Genomic DNA, 27463 nt, shown 5'->3' with positions numbered 1-27463 from the left:
ATACCCTGACAATAAGATTTTTTTTCAAATTTCAATGTTATATATGTAATAACTATAAAGGTATATATTAATTTGCAGATAGGTTAATTATGGCTAAATATTAAAAACAATTGAAATAAGATCGCAAACATACCTGAAAACTGTTTTTATTGAAAATAATTTGATATTTTTGTTTGTTTATTCATTCCTCAGCCTGTTCGATCCGATTTCAGAAATATTTTAAAGCGCTGGATACATTTACAAAATGCAAAATAATTTTCAAACACACTGTAAGTGATCATGATAAAATAACTAGTTTTTCTAACAAAGAACTCTTTTCTTGATTATATTAAGTCACCATAACGAGATCGATAAATTTTTTGGTTAGATTTCAGAAGGTTGAAACTGAAGTCTGAAATTGAGATTATCGTGCAAAATGCAGCAGAGTTGCACATGGGAGTGCAAGAATCTCATCAAACATGTAAAATGATTGGCGCTTTTCCACGCTACGAACAGACGGTACGCTGAAATAAATTGGGACAATGTTGAATAGAACAACGTGAAAACCACGCTTTTGCATAACACATTGCGAAAATCGATATGGAAAAGAAAAAAAATCTCATTTTCAAAAAAGGAAATTTAAGCGCTTTTTAAAAATACCCAATAAAAAAAGTACCTTCAAGTGCTTTTAAAAATTAAAATAAACACCTTTAAGCACTTATGTACCATGTATAAAATAACCATTTCAAAGGTAAAGAAATTTCAATTACTAGTTAAATTTTTTACCTTACTACCTCCCCAGTCGGCTTAATTATTAAGGTTACACATCCTGACACTTCTCCATTACTTGATATTACATCCGTCGTGGAAAAGCAGAATCAGTTTTTGGGTTTACTACTGCTATGGTTCCACTCCGTAGTCTTGTAATTTTGAACCAATCCAGAAGACAAGAAAACTCCTGGATCAGTTACCCCAGAGGTATGATTTGGTATGGGAACATAGAGGACTTTGTGACTCAACAGATTTAACGTGCATCAGTCAACATTTACAACACGGGGATCGAGTCCACGACCTCTGGGACATGGGCATACCACCCCCATTACTTGATAGGAAATGTGGTAATACCTCCTTAAAGGTATATCTCTCACTATGCACAGAAAATAAAAGCAACTTTGCATACCTTAAAGGCATGAGGTCCTACACTTGACCATCCGTCAAATGTTACCTTTATATGGTCACCTTAATGACCGGATTTCTGTTCTCTCTGCTGTGTTAAATACTAACTCCAAATTGATTAGAAGTTGAGAGGAATTTTCAGTGGGAAAGAGGAATTGAGAGTATTTAAGGCATCATTTAAATGTATGGAGATCCAGATAAAAAAGATGTCAAAAATATGTAACACAATCATTTTTCTCACCTTTCTTTGCAAAGATAAAAGCACGGTAATGATTATCTAATAGTGACATAGCTTAACACATACTTGCCAACATTAGAGAAATAAAACAATGGTGACATTTTTTAGGCTATGAGCAAAGTTTTGATACATCATGCATAATCATGTACGTTAAAAGAAGAAATTCAAAAAAATGTAAATAATATAAGCACTTACATTTAGCGAAGTAAAAAATATGTATATAAATCTTAATCTAAAGAAAGTCTTTTCAAACCATTATTTATAATTACTTAGACTATTAACACTCAATGTACTGCAGTGCAGGCTATAGCACTATCTGTTGAGGAATAAGAGAAGTATTTTTGCGGAATATATGGGTAAACAGGAGATAGTGGTAAAATATAGGAATTTTCGTTAAAAAACAGGTGACTTGGCAGGTATGGCTTAACATTATTTTTAGTTGTGGATAAGGCAAAAAATTTACTTTCTTAGAATTTAAAAGTGAAACAGATTTCGTTCTTCTAAATTTAGAAAAATGGGTGTCCAGTTTCAAGAGATAGAGAGTGGGCATAAATGACTGCCCACTTTACAGAGAGGGTACATAATGGTTTATTCATAGAAGATTCACAGGGAATAAATGGAGGCTTCGTAGGATGTGTGATTTCACTGTAGCAACATTATAAATGCACTTAAAATTGAAAAACAAAACAACTCAGTTTTAGAGCTTATTTTAGTCTAAATAATGTAGAATACCTGTAAGATATCCACCGGTTTGTGTTTCACTGATAAAAAGGTCATGCTTCTGGTCTTTGTATTCTGCCCATATTTCTGATTTCTCCAACTGTTCACTTATCTGAAATCATCACACAAATTATTTCAAGCAGTTCTGACTCTCAACAAAAAATAAAGTACGTTTTTAGCTCTCAAAAAATATTTTTAAGCAGGGATCTCTCCAGGGAAAATTTACTTTCACAAAATCAACTTTAGGAAAAACGGTAGTTTCACAAAATACCTTTAAAAAAGAAAATTTTAAGATTCTCCTTCTTATCTCTTAAAATTTTGTTTTCATGTCTCCCTCAAAGAACGATAAATCCCGGGTTAATTACGCATTTCAACTTGCAATGGAACCCTCTCGCGGATTGTTATTATGACATTATAGAAGAATTCACTTCCCACCATGTTTTTAAGAACACTTCTCCTCCCCATAATTTTTTTAAAAAAGGAAACTACGTTGCTCTCTTTTTGTAAACTTTACAGGAAGTTGAAATTTGAACTATTATCTCCAACATTATTCTAAATGTATTCTAATATACCTTTTTTCATAAAAAGTTTTTTTTTTCTCTGTGAAACTTTTTTCTGTATGACCTATAGTCGAAAATGTTCTCACAATGAAAATAACGTCTAGTGTTAGTATGGTTAGATGCATGATTTTATTTTATTCAAGTTGAAATTTAACTATTGACAACGATTTTAATGGATTTTTAAATATGGATAGAATTTTAAGCCAAAAATTTTACAATAGCAAAATAGTTTTTGAATATAAGGGGAAAAATAAATAAAATTTTAGCAGTCATAAATGGTTTTTATTTGTAATGACAATTTTTGAAAATATTTTCTTATTTTAGCATATTTTGTGTTGATTTTTTAATATAATTTTTAAATGCAAAATAATTTTCAAAGACTTTACATGATCATGATATAATAACTAGTTTCTGACAAAGAACTCTTTTCTTGATTATATTAGCCACTATTAAAAGATCGAGAGATTTTTTGGTTCCATTTCAGGAGGTGAAAAATGTATTTGAGAATATCTTGGAAAATGCAGCAGAGTTGCACATGAAAGTGCAATAATCTTACTAAACCCAGCTTAGTAGATGCACACAGGGACTCATCAAACATGTAAAATGATTGGTATTTTCATACGCTACGGACCGACGGTAAGTCGAAATCTTTACGCTCTAAAAATACTCATTAAACTGTTTGTTTTTTTTAATCACGTACTTTATATTTTTATTATTTACTTCATTTAATCATCCTAATTTTATTTGCAAAAATCAGATTAATGATATATGTTTTATTGCATATAATTCAGCATTAAAAATTTCTATGTTAAATTTATAAAACAATCTGTTGATAATTTTGAGTAACAATTTGTTTGAAAATTGCAAAGAAAATTGATTGAAAATATTGAAAAACATACTTCATGGGTATAAAGGTGGGTTTTTTCAAGTGGGCCCAATCAGAAAAAACCAGTTTGGTATTTCTGGGCTGGACCCACATTGACATACCTTGCTAAAAACGCGTTTGAAATCAAAAGATTATACGCAAAAGCAAAACAGATAAAATAAAAAACCACCTTAAATCTCGAGAAATAAAACTTTAAAACTGAAAATTTCAGTTTTCCAATTATCTAATAGAATCCCTCTGAATTGCCATGTCATTATAAAAACATGGATAAAAGTATTTTAAAAATAGAAAAAGATCGATAGAACCAAAACAAAAACTGTTCTTGATTTTTAAAAGAAAAAAACACTAAAAATTCTAATTTAACATTTTTACGTAGCCGTACTTTTAGAAATAAATGACAATAATAGAATATAGCTTATTAGAAATGTTCTATAAAAAATGCTGTGTCATAATTATAAGTGGGGATAAAAAAGAATGGTTAATATAAAAAAAAAAAGACAGAAAAACATTTTCCTTAAAACATAACTTAAACGTTGAAAAGCACAGTTTTTCATTTTACCAGTTATCTGCATTACTGTACAGAAAAAAGTGATAATGAAAACAAAAGAAAAACGTTCTAAATTCTCAAAACAAAAGTTAACAAAATGACACAATTTACATGCCTAAAAATAGTCTTTTTTTTAAAAAAAAAAAAAAAAATAGCAGTCAAGGTTTGGTATAAAATAATCTACTTTCAATTCTTCAGATTTCACTTTTACATTTGTTTTCCCGAACATGAATTTGCGAGCTGTGTGCAAGTTTTAGAACTTAACAAATATGTGTAAAGACCATTTCTAATAATGCATTGTTAAAAGTACGTTTTTAGATTACTCTTAATTAAATCTATTCAAACTATAAAAAAAGGAGCCTTGTTGAAAAAGCACTTTTTCAAAAAACTATTTGCCAAATATTAATCAAAAGAGCCCCGAATATTCTTCATTAATCTATACTTTACTTGATTGCCGTGCTGTAGAGATAGACACATGGATTTCAGAGCTTGAACAATCTGTGCCTTCACAGCTGAACTATTCCCTTCTAATTTCTTTTCAAGCAAATCTAATAAAAATGGCACAAGTTTAGCCTCAACAGCCTGAAACAAAAGAATAATTTATACTGATCAACTTAAAATAATTCAAAATTTAGTTACAAATTACTTAACGACTTCTATAAGTCAAAATTGACTACATCAGAGTTGAAGTGACAAAACTTAATAACAGGGTTCCTACACTATTTTGAGAAAACAATATCCTGACTGTTGCAGGTTTTTCCTGATCTTTTACAATAAAATTCCCACTCCAACAAAACATTGCAGTTTCAATTAGTAATAATATGCTACTTAGTCATAAGTATCATAGATTGAATAGGATAAACACTTATAGATTAAAGTGGAATTGGGTAATAGCACTTTATATCCCAAATTATATTTTCAGAAAACTTGTGAAACATATTTTTAATAATCATGATTAGATTAAACTTTTAGTGTGTTTTTGTAGTTAGATACGAAAACTATTTGAATAAAAAGATCAAGAAAATCTGTTGGATTATGGAAATATTATTTTATTTAATGTTAAGTGGAACCAAATGCATGAGTGTCGTCAGGATATAAAGGGTTAATCAAATCTGCGAGATATGTATCAGTATCCTCAAATGATATTTACTCTTAAAACATACTAGAACATTTGTTACATTAAAATATTAAGTTTTAAAAATCACAATTTCACTTAAAACTGACTTTTCTTTTAAAAGATAATATTGAAATATAAAGGGAAAAAAAGTCAAGAAAAGTTAATTATATACAAATAAAAATTCAGATAGAAAAATTATGCAACTTGTGAGAAAAATATCTTTTTTTTTCAGTATTTTTAAATTTATTTCTGTAATACTATAAGCCTCTCAGAAACTCAGGGGCTTCTATGTTATATAATATTTCTCAACATATTTTGTTGTTTGACAATTTCTGAATCAAGAACATCCAGTTCTATTGCAGCAGTTTTTGTCAATTTAGATTTTCTTAATTTCAAATTATCTATCTTTTCTTTTATTCGTTTTCTAGAAATTTCAGCTTTTTTATTCTTTTGTTTTTCTTTTTTTTTTTTTGGCTTCTAATGCACGTCTCCATCTTGTTTTAGATCCTTTTACAGCATCTAGCATTTTTCTTATTAATGTCTATGTTTCTTATTCCATTTATAAATGAAACATAATCATACACACGCCTTTGCGAAATAATAGAGTCTTCATTGAGTCTTTCAACCAATAAGCTTTTATTGATTGAAAATCCCCCCTTCGACTGTTGCATTACCATGATAGAGGATAAGAACAATTTTTATAACCTCCCACAAATTTTCAAAATTTTTTTTTCTCCGTGCAAATATTTCGAAAAAAATTATCTAATCTCTTTTGCTATGGATTAAACTCTAAGAAACTCTTTTGCTTTTTTTTCTTGGCAGCATCACAAAAGAGTAAAAATTCCTTTTTTGATTTTCCTGCTGTTGTTTCAGCTACTATTGTCTGTAAGCCAGTTATTCACACAAAGAGCAATAAACCTAGCAACCTTATCAAAAATTCCTTATCATTGGATAAACAGGAGGAAAATTGCGAACAGGACAGGTTCTACCAGGGAAAGAGGAATGTTATTATGAGGAAATTACATATTTTGAATTAAAGAATTATTCCTTTAAACTTTATTTTTGCCTTTCAGTCTTTGAATGAACTATAGTTTTTTTTTGTTTTCCTAACTTTATGAATATGTAAGAAAAATCCTGACTTTTTAGCTTAATTTTAGAATAGCCAGACTTTTGCAGGTTTTCCTGACTGTGTAGGAACCCTGAATAATGACAATGTAAATTCTGTATTAAAAATATTTATTTTTAACAAAAGAAAAATGAACAACTCGAACACATAACTCATCTTAGCACAGACACGGTAGTTTCGACAACCACTGCGCAAAATAACTTAAACAGAAGCAAACAACCAACAAAATGAAAATAAAATTGAATTAAAACAAGAGCAAAAAAAAAAAAAAATCATGTGTGGCACTTCAGCCACACATGAAAATTCAGAAATACCGGATTTTCCTTTCTTTTAATTTGTCCCTTACATTGAGTCCAAATGTTCCAACTTATCACACTATCAGCAATCAGAACACAGAAATATACACACTTAGCCTTACATGAAATTCACGCCAGCTCAATTTTAAGATGTATAATGAGGTAAAGTCAATAAATTCCCGCCGTATACATTCACGCAGGTGTTCGTAGGAGAGGAAAATGTTTTTTGGAAGTTGGCAGCACCCATTAAGAAAATACACAGCCACCTGGAATTCATTTCTGGTACTGTCTCTGTTAGCTGCAGAGCGACAAACATCGAATTCAGCATTTTGCTTAAAAAAATCACCTTTTGAGATGCCGAAGAAACCATAAGAAAATGATGCAATGAAAAAAAAATTGCTGTCAACGAGTGTTAAATAATTTAAAACCTGTTTTGAGTTGTTTAAGTATTTCAAATCGTGATTTTCTATTTAACCAATTTTCCATATAATAAACTTTTGATAGGGATTTAGCGATTTCGTTAAATAGAAGTCTGACTGTATATTCAGTGTAAATTGATTTCTGAGAGTAAAAATAAATATACAAATATTTAGAATTGTTTTTCCAGAAAATGGAGAGGCTACAATAAAATAAAAACAAGGAAATCTAAGTAAAAAAAAATCACTTTATATTTGAAAATTTTAGATTACACCAACCTCCCTCTCTCCCAACGATGAGGAAATGTGACAAAAACATTTTGAGCTGATAAAAAATCCTACCTGAAGCATAAGGTCGTCATTGGAATGTTGAAAGGTGTTGTTAAGAGCTTCACAGGCCACTCCAACAAGATCATTTCGTCGTTTTATGGCTTTTATCATAGGAATTATGAAATTACTTTGAGAGAGACACTTAATACAATTCTAAAAAAAAAAAAAAACATTCTTTTTATGAGATCAACAGACATGATGGTTATTTTAAGAAGTATTGGCACCCACTTACATCGGAATTTGAAAATTGTCGAACAATTTGGAGACAGGAGCTGGCTATTTCATCGTTAGGCCTGGACATGATCTGTAAAATGCGAGGAATGTGTCCCAGAGCTGGCACTTGGTCAAGAAGGGATGGCTGAGCTGTCAGGAGGCACACTAATGCTTGAGTTAAAGTTTCCAGGAGTTCACTCTAAAATAGAAACATTTTCTTAAAACAAAAATTATTATTTTTTTCAATGGATTAGATCAGGTTTTTTTTTTTTTAAACTATGGCAGGGGTGAATGTGATAGAAAGTGAAAAACCCTGAAAATTTTATGAGTGAAAAATCAATTTATAGACTTCATATTTAACACATTTTTTCTTGCATTTATAATTAAATTACCTACTAGTGCAAAATATATCACACCTTTAGAGTAACAAATTCAAGAATAGACTAACTTCTAACAAGAATCGCAATATTGGACTTTACAAATCGAGGCATTAGATTTCAAACTTGCATGAGTATGAATCGCGATATTGGGTTTTAAAAACGTGTTAATTCAAGTCACGATATTGGATTTTGAAATCACATGAATACGAATTGGAATGATAATTTTTCAAATCAGGTAAATACGAAAATCGATGCTTGCTATTAGCCTCATGTGAATACTAGCAGATACTAGCAGATTCCAGCACTGTTCCAAATATTCAAAATGGCGAAAATCCGCAAAACCAAAACAATCTAATTGGCAGAAGAATAACGTGGGACGTAATTCTTTACATAATTTGTGGAAAAATGCATATGAACATATTGTTAACGAGATTTAGTAATAATTTTGTCAAATAATAAGTTTTTGATTCGCGAAGTTCGTGAACCAATGGCATTGAAATGTGCCGAATTTAACGATATTTGGGCAAAACTAGTATTCACTGATTCCAGTTTTTGAACCCGGAATTCCGGGATATCCTCAGAGTACAATCATCTTGCTATGGTCTGCAGGTCAAATCTGGACCACCAGGACATGTTCTAGATAAAAAATTCGATCTGGACATGTTCTAGATAAAAAAAAATAGTAAAAAAACAGAATAATAATTACTCTGTTTTATTTACTCAAAGTAAAGCTTAATGACAAGTGTCATCTTGTAAAATTGTGATTTTCCGCTCATAATATTTTGTAATTATTGGGCCAACTTTACTTGTGCTAATTATTAAAAGAGATTTAAGATCCATGATCCATAAAGGATCATGAAAACTAAAAGCATATTATATCTTATATAAACAAAACCAAGATTACTCTTGTTCTTTTAAATCTGATTTTGTATTGAAATTTATCAATCTGAAATTTAACTGTTAGTGTAATTCATTTGCCAAGGAAAATAAAGGAATCAATGTATTGGCTATTAATTGATTGAATTTAATGCCAAGGATCTTTTTCATAGGATCTCATTGGATCAATGTTTCAAAGGATCTCAAATGTGTTGGTGGAAAAGAAAGCGGGAGAAATCATAACAAATTTTTTTGAAATCAAAAGATTAGCAACCCTGTAGCGGTTTTCAAATTCTATGCTAAGAGGGAATCTCAAAAAATTTACTTTATTCTGCACTCAATTCAAGGTTGTGGTATAAAAACATTACAGATTTATATTAATGATTTTTATTTATTGAAAAAGGATTTTTTTTAAATGATAGGAAATATGTTATGCGTATTTCAGCATGACAAAGCTGAGAATAGAATATCACCAATACAATATCAATGTGTCATAGCAATTTTTTATTTGTCCTCTTTCCACATTAAAACAAAAAGTCAATGTGACTTTCTGGAAAAGCACTCAAATCTCTTCCTCAGAACCTTTATAATTAACAAAAATAATGAATTTTGAGACTTACTTTTGCAAACCATGGGAGATTAAAACTTTAGCTACACGTCACTGATTGTAGGAAAGTTGTAACTTACATTTACACTGTCCTTGGACATGGTTTCGGTGAGTCTATCCAAAAGCTCAGTCAAAAACTCCTTCGGCTTTCGAAGGACCCAATTGGGATTCTGAAGAAACAGACGTAGATAAACTCCGGCCACTTGGCTTTCGGGTATGGCAAAGCAGGACTCGTTTGGAGCCTATGGGTCGACAATTAATAGATTATATCAATTTAAATAGTCATAAACACAAAGACAGTTTTGAAAAGAAAGACACTTACTTTCCATTGAATTTGAGGATCGTCCTTTTGAACTTTGTAGTGCCTAAGAGAATATTGCATGCCATCATTTTTTGCCCAATTTAAAAATTAATACACAAGTAAACAAAGCGGAAAAAAAAAGGTTTATCAAGAGGATGCGCGATTTTGAAATTTAAATTATTGTAATATAATGTAATAAGTATGTAAATATAAATAAGCTATGAATTCTTTGTCCCACATCAGTATTTTTCTGTAATATTAATTTTCCGATTAGTTGAGAAAGCATTGTAGAGGGTGAATAGAAGACCTATAAAATGCATTTCTATAAATCATTTTACCATCTCTCTCTATTTATTTATATGCATATATATATCGGGTTGAGTAAAAAGTTTTCGGCCAGAGATAAATACCTCCGTGCCAGCAGCAGCCATTCCAGTGGTGGTTAACTCTTTTTGAAACGGGCTTTTGTATTTTAAAGCTGAAAAGTTTTCGGCCAGAGATAAATACCTCCGTGCCAGCAGCAGCCATTCCAGTGGTGGTTAACTCTTTTTGAAACGGGCTTTTGTATTTTAAAGCTGAAAGTTGGAACTACACAACTGTGTAATTTGTTTGTCAAAACTTTATCATCTTGTGCACCAAAAAAGCGTTTAAAATGGAGCTATCACGTAAACAGATCAGATCAGACCAATTATGTACTATGAGTTCCGAAATAAACTCAGTGCAACTGAATGCCACAAGAAAATGTGTGAAAGTTTAGGTCAGCTTTAAAATACAAAAGCTGAATGTAGTGGGATTTGATGCACAAGAAAATGTGTGAAAGTTTAGGTTTCAATACTGTTTCTTTACAGTAAAAGTTTGGTTTCGAAAGTTTAATACTGGGAATTTCAACATTGAAGAAGAACCACGTTCTGGCCACCATTTTGAGTTTGATTGTGACCAGTTAAAGCAAATTATTGTTCAAGACAGAAAATTTTCAACACGAACTATTGCGTTAGAGCTTGACGTTTGCCAAAAAACAATAGCAAATGCTCTCAAACGCATAAATCCAACATTTAAGTTTAACCCTTGGGTGACTCACGAATTGACTGCTAAAGACAAGAGCAAGAGAAAAACGGCCTGTTTGGTTCTGCTCAGAGATCAAAGAAAAGAGAACATTCTGGACAGAATTTTCACCTGTGATGAAAAATGGGTGTACTACAACAATACTAGTCGTAGAGGACGGTGGTCAGCACCCAGGGAATATGCAAGTTCGGTTGCAAGACGAACGCTAACTAACAAGAAGGTCCCTCTCTGTATCTGGTGGTATTGTCCTGGAATTATCTACAAGGAGTACCTGAAAAGCTGGTAGGCTATCAACAGTACAAAATAAAGCAATATGCTAATAAAAGTTAGCTTTGCCATTCTCCAAAAACGGAAAAACGAGTTCAGGAGGAAGGTGATTCTCTTCCATCAAGATAACGCCCGACCACATGTCAGTGCAATGACCGGCATGATGATGCTCCACAAGTTGTAGTGGGATTTGATGCAACATCCACCATAGAGTCAAGACATGGCGTCTTCGGATTACTATCTGTTTTCATATCTGCAGCTGCATCTTGATGGCACAATCTTCCGTTCATATGACGAGGTCATAAATGAGGTCGATTGCTTTCTGGACTTGCGCACCCCCCAGTTCTTCGCAGAAGGGATAGAAAAGTTGCCAAAACATTGGCAGACTATTGTTGATTTGAATAGAGATTACTATCCTCATTAGCTTTGCTGATTTTGTATGTATTTGTAATTTTTCAGGATTTTTTTTTTTTTGGCGGAAAACTTTTTACTCAACCGACATACATACAAATTGGGTTTACCGCTTCATACGTCGTAAAAACTTGAGAGTTCGCAGCAGAACGACAATGTGTCAGGCTGTTCCGGACGACGTAGATGAAAAAAAAGCTTCTTTCCTTCAGTTTACAAGGAAATATTATAAATATGGACGAAGTTCCATTAACATTTGATTGCCCACCGAATCGCACCGTTGATACTTGTAGAGCGAAAACATTATAAATAACAACAATTGGTCAAGAAAAGACCCATTTCACAGAGATGCTCGCCTGCTGTGCTGACGGCACAAAGTTGAAGCCGCTCTTAATCTTTAAGAGAAAAACAATTCCCAAGGAAAATTATCCTCGAAGCGTCGTAAGACGCTGCTATGAAAAGGGTTGGTGCAACGAGGACATTATGCTCGATTGGTTTCAAGAAGTTTGGAAGAAGAGAGAAGGTGCCTTTTTATAATTCCAAAGGAGTACTAATTATGGATTCCATGAGGGCACACATAAAAGACAGTGTAAAGGCGGAAGTTAAAAAAAAAACATTGGTGCTGAACTTAGCGTTATTCCAGGAGGTTTAACAAAAATCCTGCAACCTCTGAATATTAGAGTGAACAAAAGTTTCAAGTCCCACGTACGAGCTTGCTGGGAGAACTGAATGTCGGAAGGTTTACATACTTTCACAAAAGGAGGAAATACGGGATGCGCTTCGTACACTGAAGTTGCCGAATGGGTCGATAAATCCTGGAAAAGTGTTAAAGTGTCAACCATCCGATCGGGATTTATAAAAGCCGGGATTGTTAGTGAAAGCGAGGAAATCACTGGCAGTGAAGATAGTGATGCTGAAAATGAACTTTCGGGCACTCTTTGCGAAAATATATTAGAACTGTTTAATTCTGATACCGATGAATCGGACTTTGAAGGTTTTCGTTAATGTAGTAGAATGTGTGATTAATTAGTAAGCACTGTTTTTATTTGTATTTAGCGTTTTATTTCTGAAGGCATATTAGTAAGTAAGTACTTTTTTTCTATTTATACTTAGTTCTTTGTTTCTAAAATACATTAATATTGCCGTATTAAAATACTGTAATTTCGAACGTATAGTCCGCAGACTATCTGACGATTTTTGAATTTTTTTTTACATAAAATCGGGTCTGCGGACTATACTATGGTGCGGACTATATGTGTGAAATTACGGTACAGACATACATACATTTAAAAAATTCACATTTATAAATAATCTACAGTTGTAAAAAGCTAATTCAACAATAAAAATTATATAAATATGTGACAAAATTTAATTAAACATATTGACTTTAATTCACTGATAGTGATGTTACTGTACGCGATGTTAGGGCACATTGCAATTTAAATGTATCTCATCAAACTGATTAGATTCAAATTGAGAATTTTAATGTACATTTGAACTGATTTTTAAATATTTCAAAAGAGGACCAAAATGTTAAAAAGGAAATTAAAACTGTTTTTACTCTAAAAAAAAAAGGATTTTGGAAGGATGAGAGGACCATTTGGGAACTCTGTAGATGTATGGTTTGTCTAAAGTAAGAACTCCTCATGACATTCGTCTGGGCTCGTTGCGGTGACTACGGAAACTAGGCACAAATATTTCAAGTATGGGAGTGGGGTCATTGCTTAGGACAGGTTATGGCTCGGGTCGGCTAGACAAAGGTAATCTTTTTCTCCGGTCTATTGTGTTAAGAGTGAAGAGAAGCTACCCACTCTGAAATGCGCCATTCTTGTTTCCATAGCAGCAGATGATCTCAGACTTTGTGGCGAGGGGAGTTCTTACCATAGACAAACTATATAACATTTGATACCAACAAATTTATCACATTTCAAATTAATCTTAAACTAATTACCATCCGCAGAAAAAAAAATGCTAATATTGACACAATTTTTGTTTGACATAAATTGCCCCAGGAAGTCATTTTGACTGCTTTTTAATTTCAATTAGAAAAACAACAATGTACATAATGACAAAATTTCTTAGAATTTTGTGACTTTTGTACAACATATATTTTTTTTATTGTTAATATTTACTAATAACTTGTTATATAACTGTAAATGATATTAAAAATTTATTTAAAACAAATTTCTCTACACATAAGTTATTCTTCTACAATCCAGTCATTTTGACTGCTTTTGGGCACTATAGGTATATACTAAGTTTCAGTCCTTCTAGTGTTAATTTCAAACATGTACTTATTTAAATCATTTTTGGTTTTATCTATTTAGGAAAATAATTAACTTTATGTATTGCATTGTTTGGAATATTAGAAGCATTATTGTTTTCACAATAATAAAGGATGAACAAAACAATACTAACTCATTTGCCATTTCTTCAACAATAGAGCACAGATTTTCCCGTGATTCATCATTCCAAATCAATTCTGGATTTTCTTGGGTTCCTACAATAACATACATATCTTATGATACTGCTCATTATATTTTAACTAAAATGATAAAATAAATCAAAGCTTAGGTCCAAACAAAATGGCACAGAACAAACATATTATTTAAGCATTAATATGTTTTCTTTTAGATTCATGCATAGCTGCAAACATGGATAGGAAAAAATGCAGTACATTTAACGAAATAATATAAATTTCATGATAATTGTTGCATAATGTATTTTACACATAGGGAATTTTAGGGATTTTTACAGTCCTCAAAATAGGAAAACTAATATTTTCCAGTTACGATTGACATTAAATGTACTTGAAGTGTTATGTATTATGTTTACTCATAATTTCTAGCATTAATAGGCATTTAATTAAAAAATAGTTAAAATATTTTTTTAATTAATTTAAAAAGAGAGCTATGAATAAACACAAACTGTACATTTTAGAACAAAAAAAAGTTTTGAACAGATTTCTATAAAAGAGGTTCACTTCATTATGTATTATAAATATTTAATTATTCAAGCAAGCAAGCAATAATCTTTACAAAAATTTTAGGAAATTTTCTAAAAATGTACGAAAAACAGGAGAAACTGGCAAAATCCATTGGCTATGTCCATGCTAGATATCTCCAAAACTAATTCTGGGAGAAAATATTTGCAACTGCTTATTTAATTCCATCTGCATAGACAGTAATAGTTCAACCGCGTGAAGGAATTCGAAATTAGTTAAAATTCCAGACAACGGAAAATCTCAGAAAAAATTCAGTCGTTAAAGAAAACAAAAGTATATGGCAGTTGTCAATGAAAATAAAAACAGAAAAATAGAGAGCTTTCAACTCCTTTGAAGTAGAATTTTTAATAAACATATTTTTCATTCTTTTTTTATTATTTTGTATTAATTTAGGTTAAAATAAATGAAAAACATTATATTTAAGTTTTTAATAACTTATGGTTATGAAATACCGCATGAAACACTGGTGTCTTTTTCTGCGACAAAGACAAAGTCTTCCAAACACGGCTCACTTCCAAAAAATAATTTTTCAAATTCGCAATTATTTATGTGAAACAGTTATTCATTATTGAAATTTCTTTAATTTACAAAATCAATTATTAATTTCTTAGCATAAATGAAAATGTTTTCTTTATTAACTACTTTTTTTATATTTAATACAAATATAATTTTGATCAATCTACCAGATTTTTTTTCCAGTCACTATTACACTGCTTTTTATAATTAAAAAATAATTGCTTATAATAATTAGAATATCAGAAAAAAAATATATAAAAAAGACAACAATGTCCTCTCGGCATCAAAGGGTCAACTGCATTATCTTTAGTTTTTGTTTTCTATAGAATAGTGTTTACTGAAAGGCACTATAATAAAGAGGTTAATATAAATCAAAAGTTAATCAGGATGGCTATTAATAAAAAAATAGTAAAAACAAAGGGAGCTACAATTGTTGCATAAAAATTCTATTAATATGATGAGATAAAATAAAATGCGTGTGTCTATATTCAGATCATTTTTTTTCTCACAAAATATTATTTTGAAAATATGAAACTGACTACAGAGGTAGGTGATCACCAGTTAAGACGCTTTTTTTAAAATCGTGATTTCATTCCCATAAGTTGCAATATTATTAATTTTTATTTTACTTGTGATTACCTAACATAGGAAATCTAAGATTCATAAGGATGGGAAAAAAACAACAACTAATATTTAATTAATTAGAGCGGTAAACTAGAAAAATCACTCATATTATAAAATAAATATCAAATTCATCGGAAAATTCTTCCTTTGGGATGCAGTTTGGAAGCTGGTGATCGAAGAGAGTTTTAAAGTAGGCAATCAGGTCCTCCATGTCTTTCAATGTATATACACCGAATTTGGTGTAAATTGGTTCAGAATTTGTATTAAAGGTACATACACGCACATAAGTATTCTGCTTTATTTATAATTATACAATTTAGCAAAAAGCAATTTCAATGATTTACAGTGCAAATTTGACTAGAATGTAAATTGCTTAATGTTCCAGATATCTTACTTATTTAAACACATATGAACAATAGTAATAGAGGGGAACGTAAGTTAATGTTTCCTTCTACTTTTCAAATTAAAAATTGCACATGTTTCAAGTTTTATGTACAAGTAACATATCAATTGAAATTTTTATACCTAATAATTTAAATATTTAATTTTTTCAAAATGCCTTTATTTTCAAAACTGTAATTAAGAATTTATAGATGATAAAAATATGAACTAACCTTCAAACATGTGAACAGCAGTTTCTGGAGAATCTTTTACGGCATCAATGAAAAGGGATGGCAAAAACTTCAAAAGAGTCAGTCGAATTTTCGGCCCAAACAGTTTTTCCGATGTCATTTTGGCTAACAGGCCAGCTGTTAGCTCGCGGATATCAGGCGACGATGCATTACAAAAAAGATTTAAGAGATATATCACAGCACCTATCGAAAGTTGCTTTTATTAGTACTTAAATATTATTAATTATAAGCATAGAAAGAAAGCAGCTTTTCCAATTTAACAAGAGTCAATAAGAGTAAATTATAAGTTATAAATGAGATTCTACATACATGACTGTTTTTGATAAAACCACGCAGATAGCAAAATAAGGTTGATTTTCACTCAGCAAAGGTTTGTTATGCCATTTACGTGTAAACCTTCTAAGCTTAAAACAAGATTTGTGACAATCTGCTCTATTCTACGCACATTACCCTAATCCAAAACCTTGGTAAGCAACCTTCTATATAAAAACCTTAAATTGAGGCTGATTTAGGATTTTCAAGTGTGAAAATATCCTTTAATAATGCTAGTCTCAAGGTGAAAGTAATCTTAAATCTAGGTCATTATCAGGGCTAAAGAGAATAGAAGGGCTGGTTCACTCTTTTGAAGTATCTCTAGCCGCACCGATCCTCCGACGTCACTCTAGTGACGTCACCTTGGCGCAAAGCTCGCACTTTTACTTCAAGAACGGAGCGTTTGGTCTTACTAGCTCTAACTAATATTGGATCATTTCTTTTTGCGAGATATTCTAAGACATTTGTTATTTTCTATAATGACTTTCCTCAGTTTTTGCAGTGAATTTACAGGAATTTAAAACTATTATCGAAATGCCAGTTTGCGCGATTGCAACTTGCAAAAATTCTGATACAAAAACAAAAGGAAAAAGTATAATTTTTCGCGTGTTCCCTAAAGTAAAAGAACAACTATGCAAAGAATGGATTCCAAAATGACACAGTTAATAGAAAACAGCAATACGTTTATTCTGTCGTAATTATATAAATTCATTATCTAAATAGAAACCGCCTCGTTACTTCATAAAGAAAGGCAGGTGAAAAGAATTAAAAAATGGATAAAGTCAAAGAAAATTAAAATGTAAGTAAAAAGTATAAATAAAGTATATAGTATATAGTTGAAATTTTCCTAATTTCATAACATATTTTTTAATGTAGTTATTCTAAATATTTATGATTTTTTTAAAAAATTATATTCTCTTCAATTTAAATATCTATGTATTATATCATCGTAAATTTAAATGTCTATAAACAATTGTAAAATTTCTAATGTCATTATGAACCTAAATTATTATTTTGTTTCAGTAATTAGCGTTTAAGGTTGATGTTTCCTAATGATTAAGTATGAACAAATTGCTATTAACGACATATTTTAAAATCAGGGATTCTAAATTTAACTTAACTTATCTTTATAAAAGAATATGTAGATAAAAAAAGTGTCAATATATGCCTTCATTTTTCTTAATAGTTAAAGTTAAAACTGAACTTTTTAAAATAAAGTATTTATCGTGTCATTTTCACCAACTAGCAAAACATTTTTATAAGTTTAAAATGGTATTCTTTTTAATATAATAACCAAGTAAGTTTTTTTTTAACTATGTTTATGAACGGAAATAATGTGTTAATTACGTAAAGTTTGAAGGCTAATAACCAGAAAAAGTCTAACTTATTTTTACAAAGAGAAAGATGCAAAGTTATCATATCTTTGCTTGCGATCTCCGAGATCTGTGGACACAGTGACGTCATGAGGAGGGAAATCGTAGCTTCAGCTCTAAGAGCGGAGTGAACTAGCCCTTCTATTCTCTTTAGTTCTGGGTCATTATAAGATTTCTTTTCACAAAGTCTAGTATTCTCAGCCAAAATCCACCTTGTCCTGAAATTTTAATGGACAACGCGATACTATCCTTAGTGTGACCTCAGCTAAAACATCATTATGGACCTAAGTGACCATTTTACTTATGTGCAAATAAAAGCTTTAAAAAATCTTTTTAGGATGCAAGGTTCGAAACTGCAATATTTTTGCTTCATTGAAGAAAGGTTTTTGTGCAAATATTTTAGTGACAATAAAAAGAAAATTCCGACACAAGGTTGCATGCTTTCTGGGCATTTTTCTTTCAGGAATCCAAAATAGTAAAGCAAAATATAGTAAATTGGCACAGAATATTGAAAAAATATAGTCAACCCTAGCAACAATTCTCCCTTGGTCCCAGTTGGGCTCAATATGGGTCCTATGTAATCCTGCACCGATACTGGGATGCCTAGATTTTTTAATATTGGTCCTATATACGGCCTATGTCATTTTTTATTGGACCAAAATAGGGCCTATATTGGCCAAATAATGAATATCGAAATCTGACAATTCCATATAGAGCCTACTGTTAAAAGTTGTTAATTCTTTTTATGTAAGCTAAAAACTAACTTTTGTTTTCTGTTAAAACTGCCGAGTTGCTATGGCAACGTTTTTTATTCTTCTTTTTGTGGAACAAGAAATGATCGTCTGAAAACTAATTTGTATATAAAATGTTATTCTTTTTTACTAGAAGCGTTATTATTTAGTCAGATTTATTATTTAGAGAAGTAGAGAACGACGGAATATTTTACTTTCCGATAGAGTCTCGCAACATTTTGGGTGACCTGGACGTGATATTAAGAAGAACTTGCATATGAAGTATTTTCAATACTACAATGGAGAAAATTCAAAAGCAACGGAAGATTGTTCGAAGCTCCTTCACTCGGTTAAGTAATCAGATTTTAAATGGAATGAAATCAGACGAAGCCAAAGATTTGGTGGAGGTTAAAGCTAAATTTGAAACGCTGAAAATAAAGAAAGAAGAGCTTCAAAAGTTGGATAACGAATTATTGGAACTTATGCTACAGTCCGATAATATTACAGAAGAAGAAATTGAAAATGAAAGTGAGTTAATTGATGATTGTTGTAATAATTATTATAAAGTAAAAACAATTTTTGACGAATATTTTAAAGAGCTTAATGAAGAAAATTCATCGATAAACTTAGAACAGCCGAATCGTAAATTCAAACTTCCTAAAATTGAGCTTGCCAAATATGACGGTAGTATAAAAGGCTGGTTATCATTTTGGTCAATGTTTAAGAAAATACATGACGATCCAACTTTAGATCTTGGCGACAAATTTCAATATCTTATACAGTGTACAATTGACAATTCTCGTGCGAGAGAACTTGTTTTGAGTTATCCGGCTGCAGCCAAAAATTACCCAAAAGTAATTGAAAGTTTTAAAAATAGATTAAGCAAGGATGATGTTTTAGTTGAATTTTACATCCGAGAACTCTTGTCTTTAGTGATACAAAACTCTAAATCTCAAATGTCTATTTCACTTTCTTCTCTGTATGACCAAATCGAATCACAATTAAGGGCACTGGAATCCTTGAGTGTGTTACCATGACTGATTTGTAACTTAAGTTATCATCTGAGCCGCTCTGGCACAGGGGATAGAGCATTCGCAGTGGTGCAAGTGGCAAAACATAGTGTTGGAGCATCTTAGGAGCAACAAAAATGCAATTTTGGAGCAGCGAAACAAAGATTTGGAGCACATTAATAAAAAGAATTAAAACAAGAATTTTTAATTTTGTTCATTAATAACATATCTTATTTTTTACATTTCTTTGAAGGTCCCTGCATTAACAAATTAAGTTTCTTTTTGGTATCTTCCAATGCAGTTGAATATTCTGCTATCCTTGACTTAGCCTCAGATAAAAGGATCTGTCCGCTTTCTATAATCGACATGTCTTTATTATTTAACCCATCTTTAATATTTTTTTCAGCTGCGGCTAAGAGATCCTGAGAAGCCTTCAATTTTTTTTGCAAATCAATTTCGGCAGCTTTCAATCTACTTTCCTCAGTTTTAGTGTTTTCACATTCTTTTCGCTTTCTTTTTTCTCAACCTCTAATCGAGCAGAATAATTTTTAAATGCTGCACTAGCCACTTTAATCATATCTTTGTCAACTTTAAAGTTATTTAAACCCCCAATTTTGTTGATATGTGACACAACTTGTCTCAAACCATTAACACTATACAAATTAAAACTTGCCCTATTGTCAAGTAGTTTTTTGTTCACACTAAAATCTCTTTCAACATCGGCATTCCCATGTGGTAAGCACAAAAGAGCTTTAAAAAGCTTTGTTAAAAGAGGATACTTGATATTTCCCAAATTATCTTTCTTCGCAAAATAGTTTTTCCAAAACACATCAATTGATGCATATTCATTTGAGTCAGAACCTTCTGGTTCCCCACGTAACCTCGTCCATTCATCTAGTAACAAAGATGCCTCTTCAGGTTTTATACTGGATGGGGTTACTGTTGCCAGATATCTTATTGACTTAATAGAAGTGTCCTCCATTCTCATTACAGGATGCAACACTTTAGGATGATACAGTAACCTATTTTCAAGAGGCAATGCTTTTAATAACTTTTTAGCGCATGCCAAATAAAAAGACCTGGCACCTAAATACATAGATTTTTCTTCTGAAGAAGATAAAGATGTCATCACCTTTGTGGTATCTAGTCCAACATCTATTAAATTTGAATTTAGCTAAATTTCTGCATTTTCTACATTTAATGATTTTAAGTCCTGACCAGACAAACTAAGAAAAGCAGAACTCTTTAGAAACCGTCCTAACAACGCTTTAACTAGAGACACCATTTAATCATATAGCAAGTGACTCAATGGTGTCTCAGTTTGGAAAAGACCTAAAAATCTGTTTAATATAGCCAAAATATTTCTTAAAAAAAGAGCTTTTGGCAAAAGCAATTTATCTTTGAGGGCTTGCTTTATCCTTTTGTAGCGAGCACCATCCCTGCTGGTTGAAGTTTTCAGAAGACTTTCTTCAAAATGTGGACCAAGACCATCTGAAATAAGGTATGAAGCTTCAGCTCTAGAGCACGAAAAGTCTTTAGCAATCTTAGAATCAGAAAATATTTGTGGAAATAACATTGCAGCTGCGTCACAAAATGAGTACGAAACTCCTTTCGCTGCCAAAGAGACAACAAACTGTATTTCAGCAGCAGACACTTTTTCATTATGAGTCATCATACAGTCTATTCCTCTTGAATTGGAAAAGTCAATTCTTGTCAAAGTGTTGATTTCATGAGCATTCCCTCATTATCACGATGATTCTTACACTTATCAATATGACCAGCATTTTTTGAATGTCGTTTGATTGCAGTAGATCCATGGTGTTTGCAAGAAATAGTCATATTACAAAATGTGCAAATAGCCTCATCTGGTTTCGAGCCTACAATACACCAAACTGATATTAGATCTCCATTTAGGTCACACTCCTTTAATACATCTTCATTAAATTTACTACATCGTCCACCATCTAAAATAATAAATTAGACATAAATAAAAATACATTATTTTTTTTATAATATTTGTACAATAGAGATTTATAATAATGCACAATATAGTCGATTGTCCCAATATAGCTATAATTGTTCCCTCATCATGTAATGAAAGTATTTGAATTATGCAAATCACTTAACTTATATAACTTTAAATGAATCTATGAACATTAAGCTACATGCAATACATTTAAATCTTAGTTTTGTGGTTTTGATTCTTGAATGAAGATTTTATTGTTAAATGTAAACTTTGTTAATACTTTAAATGAAAACTTGCATGATATTTTTGATTAAATTGAAATTTTTAAAAAAAAAATCAGATATGCTAAGTTATTAAATAACTTAATATAACAGGCGCCAACATAATAACACTTGATATAATAATACAAAATTCTACTATATTTGAAGGGGAAAAAAACTGTCTTGAAAGTAAAATTATCTTTTGAAACAAGTTAGTAAAACATCAATCCCTTTTAATATCTTAAAGCATTCAGTGGCTGGGATAGTTATAAATCATATCTTAACACTTAAAATAATTTTATGTTACTGAAATTGTTGACAATTCAGTTGAATATGTTTTTTGTTCTTTCGTTAAGACTTTCTTTTCATAGAATAACATCATTATTTTAAATCAAAAGTAACGTCGATGATTGGCGCCGCAACCTACACTTAGATTTTAAAAAACAATTAATTAATATATTTATATTACAAATTAAAAAATTTAATAAATTTATACTACAAATAAAAAAATTTAATAAATTTATATTACAAATAAAAAAAATTAATAAATTTATATTACAAATAAAAAAATTAAATAAACTTATATCACAAATTAAAAAATTTAATAAATTTATATTTCAAATGTATATTAGTTTATGGACCCTAATATTTAAATTTTTTTTTTTACTTAGTACAATATTTCGTTAATGAATTGATTTAAAAAAACTAAATAATTTTTAAGAGCAAATACAATGAGTATTGAAGCCAAAAATTTATGTCAGAAGTAAATTATTATATTGTCGCTACACTAATAATATTTCACAAATCTATAATAATTAAACTTTTTTACATTTATTGTTTTAAATCAAATCATTAAGAGATGAATTAAAGTACTTTTGAATGACAAATCTGAATAATATAAGATTTTTTGCTGCATTCAAAATATTGCCTCTAAATACTTTTAAATTTTTTCCTAAAACAAATTAAGAGCACTAAAAATTTTGAAAGTAATAATACAATAAAATGCAATAAGTAAAAAAATATTAGTAAAAAAATATAATAAATTAAAAAAAATATGCAATTAGTGGATGGTTCCTTAGATAAAAATGTACGTAGTTCACGTTTAAAAAATTAATTAATTCTTATCTTTATTAAATTTAATAAATAACAGGGAGATGGAAGTTTTGAGGTCATGAAGCTTTGTGAATTTTGCCTGCTTTGAGGATCAACAAGAAAATATGTACTTAGTGAATGGTCCCCAAGTCAAATTCAAAGATCATGGCATTAATCTATAAATAGAATAGCTTGCCATTGACGAAGACGACAGCACTTGCTTTAAAAACCATGAAATTAACCAGAGAAATAAAATTTTCTTTTGCTATTAAAATTTGGCAATGTTTAGTTGGTCCCCGAAAATTCAAGTGAAATTTCGGTTCCATTTCAGGGAGTGGAAAAAGAAGCCTGAAATTGAGAATATGTTGCAAAATGAAGCAGAGTTGCACATGAGAGTGCAAGAATCCTTTCCCACTGAATCTAGCTCAGTATGTATGATGAGCCAGCAAATCCAGAAACATTTCATTAAAAATGTAAAATGATCCGCTTTCATACGCTACGCGCCAACGATAAGAAAATGGATGTAGGTTACATGAATAGTGAAAAATGGCGAAAATCGTTATGGTAAAGAAAATATGTATCATTTTGGAATAGGAAAAGTTAAGTACTTTATAAAACCACCTAATGAAAAAAAGCACATTTAAGAACTTTTAAAAAACGAAAATAAGCGCTTTTGAAAAACGCTATGCACCTTTGTATGTATTTAATAAAGATAAAAATTCGTTCATTACTAATTGCATTAAAAAAATTTATAAAAAAATAAAGATTTTTTATCACAAATCTAAAATAAATATTGAATAACAGGTACTTACTTTTTGAAGTCATGTTTCTTATTCTTCTTTCATCAACTTAGAACCAAAAAGAATGGAATGCTACTAACCAAATAATAAAGAAAAAGAACACTCAGCTCACAGTAAAATATGCATGCGCTCGTTGTAGCTTGGTTGGCGTAAAATTGTGACTTGGCGATATCCAGGGGAAAATATCCTTTTTGGCACAATTTAAGCCAATTCTTTCAATTTGGAACAGGCCTCCCCAATTGGCACAGCATTGCACCACTGCATTCGCCTTCCCCATAGACGTACCAGATTTGAAACTCAGTAATGTTTTGTTGATACGAAACCAAATCCGGCTTGCACCAGCCACAGTGCTGACGTGAAATATCCTCAGTGGCAGATGGATCATGAGTTAAGAGTCCCCTTGTCGTCAGGCTAACCGTAGGAGGTTCTCAAATGCGGTTGAGTTCCATCAAAAAAGCCCTCCACAAAGGTAAAATTCTCCCAACACTTGATTCAGGAGTCTTCTGGATTGGGATGAAAATCACAAGGCTACGGAATTGAACATTAGTAGTCGTAAACGCAAAAATTGGGTCGGTTTTTATAAAATAAAATAAAAGGAATGAATTACAGTCCTTCAAAGCATCGTTTTATATTTACGTGAAAATCTATTCCAAAAAGTAATTTCCAGCAATTTTAGCAGTCTGCAGATGATATAAATCAAAGTAGATGATATAAAGCAGCAAATTAACTTACCTTTATTCATTGCATCTTTGACTAATTTGCCATTTGACATCAGCGGTAAAAGAATTTCTAACACAGTTATTTGACCTACAGAACATAAAAAATAGGTTAATAAATATACTAAAAAGTCTTCTCATCAGAAAATAATCGTTACATGCACTTGCATAGAATAACAATGGAACGTACAAATTAGAAATTTTGCATGATTTTAGACAAATGTTTAAAGCACATTCTGGTATGAAAATGTTAATTATGTAGACATTAGTAATGAGTTATTTAAATAAAAAATATATATAAGATTAAGTACCTAAACACCACATTGTTAGATATGTGGGACTTCATCTATGAAAAGGTATCCCCAAATAAAATTGAGTTAACATGTCTTATATACTAGTGAATTGGAATTGTATTTTTGTAGTGGTAAATACACTACAATACTCCCCCACCAGAATCACATCTGTGATAGAATTTGATGAACCACTAGTTCATTCATTGCTGTTTTGTGAGAAGCCGGGAGAGCTATTAAGATCCCCCCCCCTTTCTTTGAGTGTTGATCGTGAGAGCTGTACTAAGTTCATGGTCGCTCCTGTGTTGCCTTTAACAGTACAGTGTATACATTGTGTGTGATCAAGACTGAGAAGCAACAGTGCGAGGAGGTGAATAATGTCACAGTCACAAGTCAACTGTTCAATATGAAACATCCATCCAAGTGGGCGTTGTCAAATCGAAGCGGGAGTTTATGTCAAGATAGGCAGGCGTGTTCACATCACGTCCAAAGGTCACCAACGTGGGGAGAGTAATTATCGACAATGCCAACCTTCATATATAAAAAGGTACCCCCACGAAGAATCGAGTTAACATGTCTTATATGCTAGTAAATTGGAATTGTATTTTTGTAGTGGTAGACACACTACAGATACTTGATTAAAGGTTGAATAATTTCGAAAACATTTGGGACATTCAAGTTACAATATTGTTCATTTATTTAATCATTTGAAAGTATCTAAGTGTTGGAGGCTTAATAGAGTTTAAAACTTGTGGTATCTCTGGTGTAATGTTCAAGCGCTTTTAATTTATTGTTTTATACAGGGTGCTTTCACTTATAATAAGCACTTTTAAATTATTGTTAGTGCATAGTTTTTATTCATCATATTATTTACCTCATCATATTATACATAATCACATAGTTAGTTAATCAAACTTTATCTAAAAGTCTTACTCGTTGTCTAGTTCTTAAAGATAGAAAAAGTAACAATTATTATATCTTGTAAATGTTAATAAGAATCAGTAATTTTCTGTAACAAGTATCATTAACTTCTGTTTCCAGTAATTCTGATTAATGAATTAAGATAATGAAGTTCTGTTCTGTAGTAAATAGTATGATGAAGAAAAAAAAAAAAGGGAATATGAAATAGATTCATACGAAATTTGCTTAACATATGACCATCAGAAGTACGTTAAAGTTTTTTTATTGTTAATAAAAATTTAAATTTCTAAATGGTTATGAATAATAGCATGACTAAGATTTCATAATTTTAAATAAAAAATTATTTTTGTTACTTATTATAAATCTAGATTCATTAGACTTTTGAAATTTTTATGTATAAGTAGAAATTTCACAGTCTACTTTTCGATATTTATAAAAGCGCGTGTTCAGAATTCAAAATTGCGTGTTCAGAATTTTCTGATCATATATTTCTTTTACTAGAACTAAAGGATTTCTTTTTATTTACTAATGCTGCTTCTTTTATTTTTTACTATGTATTAAATATTTAAATACATAATAATGCTCATTCTTTTTGCGATATTATTCTTTGAGAAAATAGGAATTTTTCTGTGGTTAGAAATTATTTTTATTTATATAGTTTAATTCTTCTTTATGCAATATAGCAATTGCAAAGAACGATTATTGTTAATTTATCACCTTATTCTTGTACATGCAAAATTATCCTAGTGCTTGCAAAGTTCTAAAATAGTAAATTTAATGTATTAAAAATTTTTAATGTAAAAATTAATTGAAATATTTAGAAAAATCGAAGGTTAAGCATTTGGTATTGCCAAAAAGCAAATCACGACTTTTAAGAATCTCGCCTAGTGAAAAATATCATTCCATAATCTAAGTGCTTATGCTCAAAATTTCACTAAACTTTACCTTATAATTTCAGCGAATCATTAAGTTAGACGTATTTGTTTGACTAAAGCTGAAGAATCAAAAACGCTCATACAAAACAAAAATAATTTTTACGCACTTTTTTATTATTATTTAATCTATAAATAAATAGGCAGCAATATTGATTTCCTTTCTTAACATTTTTAATCTTTGAGTGAATTTTGCTATCATAAAAAACTATTTTTTATAAAATTCCTGTTTTTGTAATGTAGAATTAAATGAAAGCACATTCTTGATTTTGATACTCTTATTATATGTATTAATGCAATTAAAATAAAGTCAATAAACAATACTGAAATATATTAATTCCCTTTTTTTTTTAAATTTAAAGCAATATTTCAATAATGATAAAATATTTTGCTCCTATTCTTCATAATGTTGATTGTAATTTTGGGATCTATAATTCTGAATCTAATTCAACATTATCAGTAAAATCAGTATTTGCTTTTCTGATTTCTTTTTTTTTATAGATAGAATTACAAATTTTGCTGGGATCAGAACCTTTTTAAAAGGTCTTAAACTGTTATGCTAAAAATAATTCTCCACATTAAATTCATGCTGGAATAAATAAGAAAAAATAATAACTTTAATTATTTTTTTAATATCTAAAGCTATTCTATTATAAAAAAATAATTCAACATTTCTTTCACTTAAAATGGAAATTTTAAAGCATAAAACAAAATCTTTAAAAAAAAAAAAGAAAGAAAAAAGAAATATTTTTAAAAATTAACATGGTTAAAAAAATTGA

General features: G+C 30.4%; 1 protein-coding gene and 1 pseudogene across 2 annotated transcripts in view; both read right to left on the bottom strand.

Annotated features, from left to right (window-relative positions):
- Positions 1–27463, bottom strand: part of Rme-8 (receptor mediated endocytosis 8) — a 175301-nt gene that overhangs the window by 4103 nt on the left and 143735 nt on the right. For both annotated transcript variants that reach the window (XM_087168523.1, XM_087168524.1), the window contains 9 exons: positions 24558–24632; positions 16264–16464; positions 13924–14005; positions 9790–9832; positions 9548–9709; positions 7624–7803; positions 7404–7544; positions 4554–4688; positions 2126–2225 (listed from right to left, as the gene is read on the bottom strand). In XM_087168523.1, the coding sequence (XP_087024649.1) occupies positions 2126–2225; positions 4554–4688; positions 7404–7544; positions 7624–7803; positions 9548–9709; positions 9790–9832; positions 13924–14005; positions 16264–16464; positions 24558–24632 (1119 nt within the window). The remainder of the gene's footprint in view (positions 1–2125; positions 2226–4553; positions 4689–7403; positions 7545–7623; positions 7804–9547; positions 9710–9789; positions 9833–13923; positions 14006–16263; positions 16465–24557; positions 24633–27463) is intronic.
- Positions 19803–21509, bottom strand: LOC147806904 (uncharacterized; annotated as a pseudogene).

The sequence above is a fragment of the Parasteatoda tepidariorum genome, chromosome 7 (assembly GCF_982258835.1).
Source record: "Parasteatoda tepidariorum strain Cologne lab strain chromosome 7, Ptep-v5.0, whole genome shotgun sequence".
In the NCBI taxonomy this organism is placed as follows: domain Eukaryota; kingdom Metazoa; phylum Arthropoda; class Arachnida; order Araneae; family Theridiidae; genus Parasteatoda; species Parasteatoda tepidariorum.
Note: the sequence above shows the minus strand (reverse complement) of the source record. Positions and strands in the feature narration are given on the sequence as shown.